This window comes from Dermacentor silvarum, chromosome 10 (genome assembly GCF_013339745.2).
Source record: "Dermacentor silvarum isolate Dsil-2018 chromosome 10, BIME_Dsil_1.4, whole genome shotgun sequence".
Classification (NCBI taxonomy): domain Eukaryota; kingdom Metazoa; phylum Arthropoda; class Arachnida; order Ixodida; family Ixodidae; genus Dermacentor; species Dermacentor silvarum.
In genome coordinates, this window is record NC_051163.1 from 142920419 (window position 1) to 142933055 (window position 12637).

The following is a 12637-nucleotide window of genomic DNA, read 5'->3' on the forward strand; positions in this document are numbered from 1 at the left end:
GTAGCAATTGCTACAATGGAAACCCAACCGGGTTCCTCGAAAGAAAGCCTCGCAGTTGAGGAAAAATTCGTCCTGGTCCGGGACTCGAACCCGGGACCACCGCCTTTCCGGGGCAGCCGCTCTACCATCTGAGCTAACCAGGCGGCTAGCAGATGGCAGGGCGAAGTCGAATTCGCCGACTACTTCGAAGCAAAGGCAAGTGTTTGATGTAATAGTTCAACGGAAATCCGCTAGGTGGAGATAAGTAATTAAAGAGAAACTGAGACATCCACCCAAATGTAGCAATTGCTACAATGGAAACCCAACCGGGTTCCTCGAAAGAAAGCCTCGCAGTTGAGGAAAAATTCGTCCTGGTCCGGGACTCGAACCCGGGACCACCGCCTTTCCGGGGCAGCCGCTCTACCATCTGAGCTAACCAGGCGGCTAGCAGATGGCAGGGCGAAGTCGAATTCGTCGACAACTTCGAAGCAAAGGCAAGTGTTTGATGTAATAGTTCAGCAGAAATCCGCTAGGTGGAGTGTGATTACATCAAACACTTGCCTTTGCTTCGAAGTTGTCGACGAATTCGACTTCGCCCTGCCATCTGCTAGCCGCCTGGTTAGCTCAGATGGTAGAGAGGCTGCCCCGGAAAGGCAGTGGTCCCGGGTTCGAGTCCCGGACCAGGACGAATTTTTCCTCAACTGCGAGGCTTTCTTTCGAGGAACCCGGTTGGGTTTCCATTGTAGCAATTGCTACATTTGGGTGGAAGTCTCAGTTTCCCTTTAATTACTTATCTCCACCTAGCGGATTTCCACTGAACTACTACATCAAACACTTGCCTTTGCTTCGAAGTTGTCGACGAATTCGAATTCGCCCTTCCATCTGCTAGCCGCCTGGTTAGCTCAGATGGTAGAGCGGCTGCCCCGGAAAGGCGGTAGTCCCGGGTTCGAGTCCCAAACCAGGACGAATTTTTCCTCAACTGCGAGGCTTTCTTTCGAGGAACCCGGTTGGGTTTCCATTGTAGCAATTGCTACATTTGGGTGGATGTCTCAGTTTCCCTTTAATTACTTATCTCCACCTAGCGGATTTCCGCTGAACTATTACATCAAACACTTGCCTTTGCGTCGAAGTTGTCGACGAATTCGACTTCGCCCTGCCATCTGCTAGCCGCCTGGTTAGCTCAGATGGTAGAGCGGCTGCCCCGGAAAGGCGGTGGTCCCGGGTTCGAGTCCCGGACCAGGACGAGTTTCTCCTCAACTGCGAGGCTTTCTTTCGAGGAACCCGGTTGGGTTTCCATTGTAGCAATTGCTACATTTGGGTGGAAGTCTCAGTTTGCCTTTAATTACTTATCTCCACCTAGCGGATTTCCGCTGAACTATTACATCAAACACTTGCCTTTGCTTCGAAGTTGTCGACGAATTCGACTTCGCCCTGCCATCTGCTAGCCGCCTGGTTAGCTCAGGTGGTAGAGCGGCTGCCCCGGAAAGGCAGTGGTCCCGGGTTCGAGTCCCGGACCAGGACGAATTTTTCCTCAACTGCGAGGCTTTCTTTCGAGGAACCCGGTTGGGTTTCCATTGTAGCAATTGCTACATTTGGGTGGAAGTCTCAGTTTCCCTTTAAGTCTTTAGCCTTGCGCCCCAAACCCCGATTTTATTTCGTCTTTTTTGTCTATTTTGCTTGGACTTGTATCAGTGGTGGACTCACGGTGCGCAGCCCCTCCCCTCCTCACATTTTGCCCTCCTTTCCTTTGCACGTTTTGACATTACCATGCTGAGCATTGATTGCTTGGGTCTAGCACAATGGTTGTGCTTCTGCAAAGTCATGCATACAATGACCAATAAGGGTGATGTCATATACGTGATGACTACAACATGGCCAAAAGTTTTGCACACAGGCCTCACTGGCAAAGCCATTAAAAAGAAATAGAAAGAACAGTTAACAAAGGCATGCAATTACTTGTGGCGTTATTCGACATCTTGAATAGCAAGAGAGTTGAGAATCTTTGCAAGGGCTCTCAAGCTGTTGACAAGTGCGCTCAAGCAGACCAAATAGCATTCTGATTGCACACGAGTTCTACGAAAATGTTTTTGTTGCTTTGGCACTCTAGCAAGTAGAGAGCAAGATTGCCTTGGAATGCCCACCCCCTGCAGCGGCATCAATAATCACCTTTGTGATGTGCTCGGCCTCCAGGATGTCCCGCAAATGTCCTTCAGCGAAGAGTTGGGGTGTCGACTGTACATCAAAGAGGAACACCTCACCCACAGGGGTAGCCAGCTGTACCAGAGTGAGCGGACCTTGGGGCCCAAGATTGACACCCTCAGCATCCACGGCCACCAACTGGTGCTGACTGCTCAGCCGCGACACTAGTGCCTCACACTCCTTCACCTGCGAGAACATAAGGAGACTGTCATCACAGATGAAATCATCACAAGGGTCATACATACAACTGTAGCACAGCTTGTCCTGAGCATTCTTCTTCAATCAGTTTTGGTGGTTGGTTACTCATTGGTTACTAACTCACACTGCCACAGAATCTATGCCTTCATGCCACTGTTGGGTAGATAATTGGGCACAAAACACAGGGCCTAGTGTGTCATTGCTGTCTTTTGTACTCACAACATTCTCCTGAACAAAGGAGCTAACCAGTAATCCATTTCGGCAAGACTGAGATTGACTGTTTCATTTCCGTGCAAAAGCTGTCACATGTGTGCTTCTCTCCAAATTATGCTGCCATAATTTCAGACAGCAGAAGATAAGAGAGAAAATATTGTTGCGAGGAAGACTACGACGGGCAAGCCAATGACGACGAGGACGAAGTGTGTGCGCTCGCTGCTGGTGCTTCGGTCGGTATGTTATAAGATGTCGGCTAGAGCAGTCTGTGTTCTTGCTTGCACTCATAAACAGCACTTGTTTCCACCTCGAAACAGTTTTTGTGGACGTGCCGAGGTAGTCAAACCTGAAGCTCCGCAGCGGACGCTACATAGGTCCTGCCACAATGGCCGATGGCCACGATTCCCCAATGGCCGAAGGGCCACACCCACCTCCGGTGCAGTAGACTTCTATCGTGTTGTTCCAGGCGAAAGATCCAGGGACCTTCTGTGGCACTGATGGATGCGACTTTGAAGAGTGGATATCCTGGTATGAGTGCGTAAGCAACCACAATCAGTGGGATGAAACGGTAATGTTGTTTATGTGTTTGATTTGATGTGTCTGAATAATTGATGTGCTATACGTTGTGGGGATGCACGATTCTTACGCGCACCATGATGCTGTTTTCCCCGCATGGCTCCCATCTCCTGTAATCCGGCTTCCCCATGTAGCTAAGCGCCGGCGGCGGTCTGCGTAGATGTTACGAGAGATGGCGTGGGTGTTGCGCTGCTAACGCCACCTAACGGCGGGGTTACTTGGGTGCAAAAGGGAGAAGGCGCCTCCTCTTAGACGTGGGGTCGGTGACTTGGTGAGCGATGTGGACGTTCTGCGCGTGCGCCGATTCATGCTTCGCGAGACCGTCTCGTGAGGCTAGGAGCAAGACACGGAATGGACGAACACGTGGACGATTAGGCGTTGGTGTCTAGCATGCGGGCGAACATATGAGCTAGCTATCCGGTCGCGGTGAGTCCGATTTCCTTGATTTGTCGCATGTCCATGTGAATGTTCTATGCGTAGTAATTCGGCTAGCGTGCATTAGTGTATGAAAGGTGCCCTTTTAATTGTTTACACTACTGTGTTGTCATTCCTTTGTCCCAAGAACACGTGTGAGACTCCACAACGTTCAAAAATTTGCGTACTGCAGAGCATGGATTCTCAAAGTGGGTTTCACAGAACTCAGGCATTCCGCAGGCCCCTCGTCGGGGTTCTACAAGCCACTGATAAATTTTCCCTAGTTCTGCAGTTGCCAAGTCACTAAGATGGCAGACACGAGGTTCGCTGGAGGAAGGAAATCCATGGAGGAAGGAAAAAGGTTGCAGTGACGTTTCACATCATGAACGCAGGTTATGCGCAAGCATATGGACGCCGTGAACATGCACAGCGAGCACCGTAGCATTGAAGCACAAACGAAAAGGCCACGAAAGCATTCGCAGATGCTACACTGATCTCAATGGTGCAACAGGGAATGTGCATATTGCTACGCATGCAAAGAAAAGACGCCGCGAACATGCACAGCGAGCACCAGGGCATCGAAGCACAAACGGAAAGGGTGTGACCGCAGTCTTTCTATTCTCCACCTCCAGGCGCCCTCCTTCCCTCGTGGCGACAAACATAATCTCGCCAATTTGATAGATGAGGCACCTACGCTTGTGCATAAAAACTGAGGAGAGGTGCTACTCCTTTCGCGTGCTAAAAGGGTGTGGAGGAAGTCACGTGGTATTTTTCCGCTGTAGCAGCCATGTTGTCGGGGCACAATGGTGGCTTTGTAACGGTGGTGTGCATGCGTGTACACGTGTGCTGACCCGTAGGGTCTTGCACCATGGCAAAGGCGTCGTGTGTGCAGGAGTGCGTTAGACCCCGCATTTTGTCTGGCTGTGTTATCTAGACTGTGATCTCCCAGCTGTTGTCGCCAGGTGGGACTGGAAGAAGTAAAAAGTGTGAAACGAATGCGCATGCAACAAGGTGCACCACCTACCACACCACGGACGGAGGACGATCTGCGAATATATTTCGCTGTCTTCCAGTTCGTCTGGTGTTATAAAGGCAGTATTCTCCCGGTCCCTCTCGTCGACTTCGATTTGCCAGTAGCCGGTTTGAGGTCCATCGACGAAAAATACTTAACATTGTAAAGGCGATCCAAGGCGTCATCTATCCGTGGGAGAAGGTATACGTCCTCCTTCGTGATTTTGTTGAGGCGACGATAATCGACAGGGGTTTGTTGAATTTGTGATGACGACGAGAAGCAATCCTTGTATTTCCGGAGCAGGGTCTTTAGCTGTTCTTTCTTATATCTGGGAAGGTTCTGATTGACGTCGAAAGCTGGTTCAGGTTTCCGGAGCAGGGTCTTTAGCTGTTCTTTCTTATATCTGGGAAGGTTCTGATTGACGTCGAAAGCTGGTTCAGGTACTACAGTCGTCGTTGCAGGTACGCTAGAATCCGTGAAGGCGAAAGCACTGCTGGCTTGTACTATTTCATTGATGTAGGCGACCGTGGTGCCTTTGTTATTGTGCTTGTATTCGTGGCATAATGCGTAGGACAGATAACCAGTGGACCATTAGAGTTACAGAATGGATACCAAGAGAAGGGAAACGCAGTCGAGGACGGCAGAAAACTAGGTGGGCTGGTGAAGTAAGGAAATTTGCAGGTGCAAGTTGGAATCAGCTAGCGCAAGACAGGTGAAATTGGAGATCACAGGGAGAGGCGTTCGTCCTGCAGTGGGCATGAATAGAGGCTGATGATTATTTGTGGCTGAAGTTTCTGAGCATCACTCTTGCTTTCCCTTCACGTAGCTAAGCTATGCCTCCAGCGATCCAAATTTCACGGTCGAGCAGTAAGTGATGATCACCCTCGACGATGCCCTCCATGTCTGCAGGCACTTCGGTACCGAGAGAAATCATTATGCTGGAGCAAGGCAGAACGGTGACTTGCTCTTCAAGCACATTCAAGGCATGGTAACTTATGTTTGTATCCGGGGGTATTGCTTTGCGTGTTGAAAGCGTTATTGACTTGAACCTTAAGTCGATGACTGCGCCATGTTGGTTAAAGTCCATTTCTAGGATGACATCTCTGGAGCAGTGCTGCAGGATTATGAAGCTCGCCGGGTAAGTGCAGTTGTTAACCGTGACTCGCACTGTGTAAATACCAGTTGGCGTTATTAGGTGGCCTCCCGCTGTCCCGATATAGGGTCCCTGCCAGGCCGTTTTCACCTTCTTCAACTTGGCGGCAAACGGGCCACTGAATACAAAACAGTTGGCTCCAGTGTCGACAAGAGCGGTGACATTATGACCAACGATTAGCATGTCTAGGTCGGCGGACCATCTTCTGGCGCTGCGGTTAAGTCGTGGCGTCGGATCAGGGCTGTGTCGGCTAGCTCGGCTGCTGATACGCCGCGTCGTCAGGTATTCTTTCGTCAAGGCTCTTGCCAGGCGGTGTGCTGATACCTCGTCGTGATGATTCGTGAATCTTCTTCTTCCTCGGTGGCGGAGGATTTTCGGCATTGCGTCGTACAGCAACCGTCCATTGCTTGCGTCCATTGGTTGCTGCTTTTAGTTTCCCGGGTAAGGGCTGGCAGATCGGCCCCGGGTTGGGCCGGCGAACAGCCGGCGATGCGGCGAAATGTAGCGGCCTGGTGACGGCAAGCGTAAGGGTCGTCGTGGTTGCCACTGGGCTCCGGCGAGGTAGTCGGCGATGTCACGTGGCCACTCGCCAAGCTTGGACGTGACGCGTTGACCGCGAACCCTCATAGGCCCATCTCACAGTATGGGCATTGGCGGTAGACATGGCCGGCTTCCCCACGGTGATAGCAGAGCGGGCGGTGGTCGGGGGCGCGCCAAATGCCTTTCTTCCTCTGGTAGCAGCGCTGGGCGACGGGCAGGCTTGCTGGCGGCGGCATTACGGGGCCGCCACCAGCACGCCCGTAACTGCGGCGTTACGGGGCCCTGGCACGAGCGCGGAGGGGAACCTTGACGGCGGACGAGGGTGGCATAGGTCATCACTTCCGACTGAGGATGCGGTGGTTCGGGAAGGCTGAGCGATGGTTGGATTTTCTCCCGCATGATATCGGCGATGGAAGCAACTTGGGGCTGCGATGATGGTAGCAACTTTTGCAGCTCCTTGCGCACAATCGCCCGGATGGTCTCTCGCAGGTCGTTGGAGGAGAGTCCTTGGACTTAGGCATATTGTGGCGTCGAACGGCGATTGTATTGCCGGTTGCGCATGTCCGATGTTTTCTCAATCATCATAGCCTCCGAGAGAAAGTCGTGGACTGTTGTTGGTGGATTCTGTATCAGTCGAGCGAATAGTTCCTGCTTAACTCCCCGCATGAGCAAGCGAACTTTCTTGCCTTCGGTCATAGCAGGGTCGGCGTGCAGGAACAATCGAGTAATTTCTTTGGTGTACATACCGATGCTCTCATTCGGGAGCTATACACGGTTCTGCAACAAGGCTTCAGATCTTTCTTTTGGGACGACGCTTGTGAAGGTGTCCAGAAATGCAGCTTGAAAGAGGTCCCAGGTTGTTAGTGTACGCTCTCTATTCTCGAACCAGGTTCTGGCACCGTCTTCAAGAGAGAAGTAGACATGACGCAGCTATTCGTCGCAGTCCCACTTCTTGAACGTAGCGACCCGGTTGTATGCCTGCAGCCAGCTTTCGGGGTCTTCACTTGGCGAACCACAGAAAGTCGGCGGCTCCCTGGGTTGCTGCATCACGGTCGCAGATGTTGGCACAGGGGCTGTCATGGTAGCTGCTGCCGAGGTCATGACTTTTGTCCTCTTGGTTTTGTCGGGTAGGGGTTCGTACTCCGGCGGTAGGTTTAGCAGCCTGTGGCTAGCTCGCTGGTCGGGGTAGGCGTCGACGTCTTCTGGACGGTGTGGGCTTGGCTCACGGCTGGACGGGGGGGTCCGGTACAAGTACATAAAAGCACTTCCACCAAATGTCACGCAGTAGTCACGGCGATGAACACAGCACTAAAACTATGAATGATGAAACTGATTCTTTATTGGGCGATCCTGTGCCCAGCAAAGAAAGCAACTAACTTTACAACAAGAGCGGCGAGCACAATCGTCGATCATCGATAAAAAACTGATGAGCGGCGAGATGCGTCGGCTTTTATACATGAATCATCGAAGGTTGCAGAGTAATCCCTGGCGCCTGCGTGTCTTCTAGAAAGTGCTACACAATTCGCGTCGCTCATACAATCAGATTACATAAGTGTCGGTGACAATAGACCACGGATAGAAGCATCAATAACGTTCAAGAAACTACCGATACATGCAGGCGTGTCCTGTGCCGAGTGATAACCGTTTAACATTTCTTAGCCGGTGAAAAGCATTCACCGGTGAAAGATAAACAAGTACACATGCCGATATATACAGTGGAATCTCGATGATACGAATCTCACGGGGTCATGAAAAATATTCGTATTAGCCGAAATTCGTATCATCGAAACACAATTAAAACTAAGTAAATTATGGGGGGATGAGGGGATCAGATCGCGAAAATCGCCAGAAAAATTTATTTATGAAAACCACGCGTTTCGGTATCTGCAACGCCTAATCTACGCTGTATCCAAATGGTTTGGCTGAAAACGCACTAAAAGTGGCCGAAAACGATTTATTCGTCAGTGCGCAGGGCGAGAAAACAGCTTTAAATCGCGCCAGATCACCGCAATTCACGGAGACATATCTCGTATTTCCCGCCACCGAGCGCCGCCATCTTGGTATCGTTCGAAAGCTCAAAAATTCGCCGTCCCGCTTCTCAATTCGTTCGTCGTCGCCATCTTGTAACAAACGCGCCAGAAGCGCGGGTCTGCGATAGGTAGTCACACGGGCCCTCCGATGAAAGCGTGCTTCCGATTGGCTACCGTGCTGAAAGGAGTCTCTCCATTGGTTGCTGCTGTGGCAGGGGCAAGATGGCAACCGCAGTTGTCTGCTTCGCAAACCACGCCGGCGTCTTCACTTGACACGCAGAATTCGGATTACTGAGAGCTCCCAGGTTAGTGATGGATCGTCGCTCGTTGGAGAAGAAATTTTGGACGAAGCACGCCTTCGGAATACGGAAGCGCAAGCCTCCTACGGCAAGAAAAATACGGCGATTAGCGGGAGAAGCGGAGGAGCACCCGACTGAACGTGCCGCGCTACCTTGCACCGTGTGACTCCAGCAGCGAAACCGACAATCGCCCTGTGCCACCGGCACCGATAACGAAGTCGACGGAAGACGCGCCAACGGAGGCTCCCGCGCCTCGGCGTACCGCCGCGCGAATCAGTCGAGATCGTATCTCGGTCAACATAGCTCGCTGCGACAAGGCAAAATGGCGCAAACGCAAAGAACGCGGCCCGAAGCACAGCAGCCACTCCGTCCGATGGGCGGCCGCCGAAAAGGAGGAAAAGCACAAAAGCAACAAAAGCGCCACCGCTTCTTCAAACTCTTCGCACCCAGTCGCGGCCTCTGCGCTGTCCGGCGCCGCGTCCGCGCCTCCCAACCAAAAGAGAAAGGGAGAAAGCGCGTGACCGTCGTTCTCTTTCGCGGCCGTCGGTGGGGCGGAGTTTATTCGTATCAACCAACGCGGGTAGAAAATCGATTCGTAACAACCGTACTCTAGCACGTTGCAAAGTAATGGGGCTCGGACGGGACCACGGGAAAATTCGTATCATCCGAAAATTCGCATTAGCCGTGATCGTATCATCGAGATTCCACTTATATAGTCCACCAGTCACACAGCCACGGTTATGCTCTGCCGACGACATCCGTCTGTCACCTCAAGCCACTACGCACGTCACTCATGTCGTCTCCATCTGTTCCTGACGGCGTCTATGTGCTATGTCCCACCGCTGACATACTGCTTGAAACGAATTTGGCCGTGCCCCATACCGTGCTCACTACTACAGGCAATCAGACTAAGCTCCCTCTCCTTAATTTTAACTGCTTGCATCAAATTGCTCCCAGAGGCATGTCTTTCGGCGAGATTTTGCCTGTCAATGATTGTGAGATATGGACTTTTGACGCAGCAATTCCGTCGCCCTCTACAGGAACCTAGGATTCACCTACTCTAGTCACAGACGAACTTAGCAAGATGATTTCACTTGACCTTCTTCCTGAAGAAGCTGTTGACCTCCGCGGTCTCTCGGAAACTTACAGCCACATTTTTTACTTTGACGGCCGCCCTTTAGCCCACACATTGGTGGTCACCCATTGTCTTTTCACCAGAGACGCCTATCCGATACGCCACCGGCCGTACCGTGTTTCACATGCTGACCGACAAGTGATACAACGGGAAGTCGATAAGATGTTGACTAAAGGCATTATCGAGCCATCTTGCACTCTGTGGATGTCCACTATTGTCCTTGTCAGGAAGAAGGACGGCAGTTGGCGCTTTTGTGTCGATTACCGACACCTCAACAAAATTACCCGCAAGGATGTCTACCCCTTGCCCCGTATTGATGACGCTTTGGACTGCTTGCATGGAGCCAAGTACTTTTCATCCATAGACCTTTGATCAGGCTATTGGCAAATCTTGGTAGATGAGATGGACCGTGAGAAAACTGCCTTCGTCACACCTGACGGCCTCTATCAATTCAAGGTTATGCCGTTCGGCCTTTGTAATGCCCCGGCTACCTTCGAAAGAATGATGGACTCCTTACCACGCGGCTATCAATGGCCTACATGTCTGCGTTATCTAGACGATGTGATAGTATTTTCACCAACATTTGCGAGTCATCTAACACGTCTATCGGCCATTCTTGCTGTTTTCTGACCCGCCGGCCTGCAATTGAACTCATCCAAGTGCCACTTTGGACGTCGTCAAATTACTGTTCTTGGCCATCTCGTCAATGCCGCTGGCGTTCAACCCGATCTGGACAATATTTGCGCTGTACAGAACTTTCTTGTGACACCTTCTACTGCAGACCTAAAGGAGCTTTGTTGGACTATGCTCCTATTTCCGTCGTTTCATCAAGAATTTCACCGACACCGCTCGCCCACTCACCGATTTACTTCAGAAGGACGTTGTATTCATGTGGGGCCCTGCTTAAACCAAAGCCTTCTCTGCCCTCGTACCCTTGCTAACATCTCCCCCATTGCTGGTTCAATATGATCCATCTGCCGCCACTGAAATTCACAGGAATGCCAGTGGCATTCCTGTGAATGGCATCGGGGCTGAACTTGTTCAATTGCAGTGTAACGAAGAGCGCGTAATTGCATACGCCAGGCGACTCCTGTCACCCGCCGAGAGAAATTTTTCAATTACTGGAAATCTTGTTTGCATACCCGTTGCCCTCCTTGTAAATAGTGTAAATATATTGTGAGACGACGCCCGAGACGAAAGCAGAGCTCTTGTATTGTCACACAGCGCGAGACAGCCCACGAACACCAACCCGACAAAATGATGATGATTATGAGGATGGGTATATACACATGAAGACGATGATGAACTGCACAGTTTGCGCTCACACTAACTTCCCCCCCTCACGAAAGCTGCCGGTAAGGCAGCGAGTCAGAAACGGTCGGAACGCCGAAGATACGGCTTCATGCGAGAGACGTGAACAATTTAAGTGCTGCGGCAACGGCGGTCAGGAACCGAGGTAACAGGAGCTACGCGATAGTTCACGGCAGATGTTCTTTCAAGCACGGTATATGGGCCGCGATACCTCTGAAGAAATTTTTCACAGAGGCCTGGCACTCGAACAGGTGTCCACAGGAGCACTTCGGCGCCTGGTCGGAACGAAATGACACGACGGGTCGCATCACAACGGACTTTCCTCTTGTCCTGAATGGTCGCGGTGTGGGCACGCGCAATTTCGCGGCAGTGGGCGACGCGGGCGGCGAACTCCTCTGGTAGAGATGTGGATGGAATAGAAGGCGTAGAGAGAAAGATGGTGTCCAAAACAAAAGACGGTGCACGGCCGTACACGAGGAAAAAGGGGCTGTAGTTTGTTGTGGGTTGAACGGCAGTTTTATATGCAAACGTGACGAAAGGAAGTATAGTGTCCCAGTTTGTGTGGTCGGGTTTCACATACATGGAGATCGATCATGTCGGACAGAGTTCGATGGAAACGCTCTGTGAGACCATTGGTCTGGGGATGGTATGCAGAGGTGGTCTTATGAATGGTGTTTGAGGCTTGCAGGACTTGAGCAAGAACATGAGAAGGAAATGTCTTGCCACGGTCACTTAGAAGAACACGAGGCGCACCGTGGCGCAAGATAATGGCTTGCAGGACAAACTCGGCGACCTCAGAGGTCGCACCAGAAGGAAGAGCTGCCGTCTCAGCGTAGCGAGTGAGATGGTCCACGGCGGTGACAATCAAGCGGTGACCCGCGGGTGTAAGCGGAAGGGGTCCGTATAAGTCGATGCCAACGAATTCAAAGGGAACGGACGGGCACGGCAATGGTTGTAAAGGGCCGGCGGGAAGAGAGGTCGAACGTTTGCGATGTTGGCATGACGCACACGAACTGACGTACTTGGCAACACTAGTAGACAGGCCAGGCCAGAAACAGCGAGTCTTAATGCGGTCGTAGGTTTTATGAAATCCTAAGTGGCCAGCCGTTGCGTCGTCGTGAAAAGCTTGTAAAATTTGCAGTCGAAGTGAGCGAGGGACCACTGGGACCCATCGGTGACCGGTAGGGTGGTAAACTTGCCGCAATAGTGAGCCATCATGAAGTTTAAACCGTGCCAGTTGTCGTCTTAAGCGGCTGTTGGGAGGACGGGATAAGCCAGTGAGCCGGTCGATAATTGTGCGGCAGTACGTATCTGCACGTTGGAGGGAGGCGAGGTCTTCTGAGGACAGAATGTCGACCGAGGTCACGAACCGTACCGGGGCCATGGTTGTGGTCGGTTGGTTGGGCGGTGCCGAACGGAGGGAAGACGAGGCGAGGCAGGGGCATTTGGCGAACGGGCAACGAGATAAAGCGTCAGCATCTTGATGTTGCCTGCCAGACCTATATGTGACAGTGTAGTCGTACTCCTGCAAACGCAGAACCCAACGGCCGAGGCGTCCGGACAGGTTCTTCAGGGAGG

At 51.8% G+C, this 12637-nt stretch overlaps 1 protein-coding gene and 4 non-coding genes across 5 annotated transcripts in view; 2 read left to right on the forward strand and 3 right to left on the reverse strand.

Moving 5' to 3' along the window:
* The window catches only part of LOC119431023 (egalitarian protein homolog), a 327683-nt gene that overhangs the window by 130315 nt on the left and 184731 nt on the right, over window positions 1–12637 (reverse strand). Inside the window, exon 5 of the mRNA XM_037698491.2 lies at window positions 2146–2364. Coding sequence (XP_037554419.1) covers window positions 2146–2364 — 219 coding nt within the window. The remainder of the gene's footprint in view (window positions 1–2145; window positions 2365–12637) is intronic.
* On the reverse strand, window positions 69–143 carry Trnas-gga (transfer RNA serine (anticodon GGA)). Its single transcript has one exon. It is a non-coding gene; the product is annotated as a tRNA-Ser (tRNA).
* On the reverse strand, window positions 347–421 carry Trnas-gga (transfer RNA serine (anticodon GGA)). The gene has a single exon. It is a non-coding gene; the product is annotated as a tRNA-Ser (tRNA).
* On the forward strand, window positions 1149–1223 carry Trnas-gga (transfer RNA serine (anticodon GGA)). The gene has a single exon. It is a non-coding gene; the product is annotated as a tRNA-Ser (tRNA).
* Trnas-gga (transfer RNA serine (anticodon GGA)) lies at window positions 1427–1501 on the forward strand. The gene has a single exon. It is a non-coding gene; the product is annotated as a tRNA-Ser (tRNA).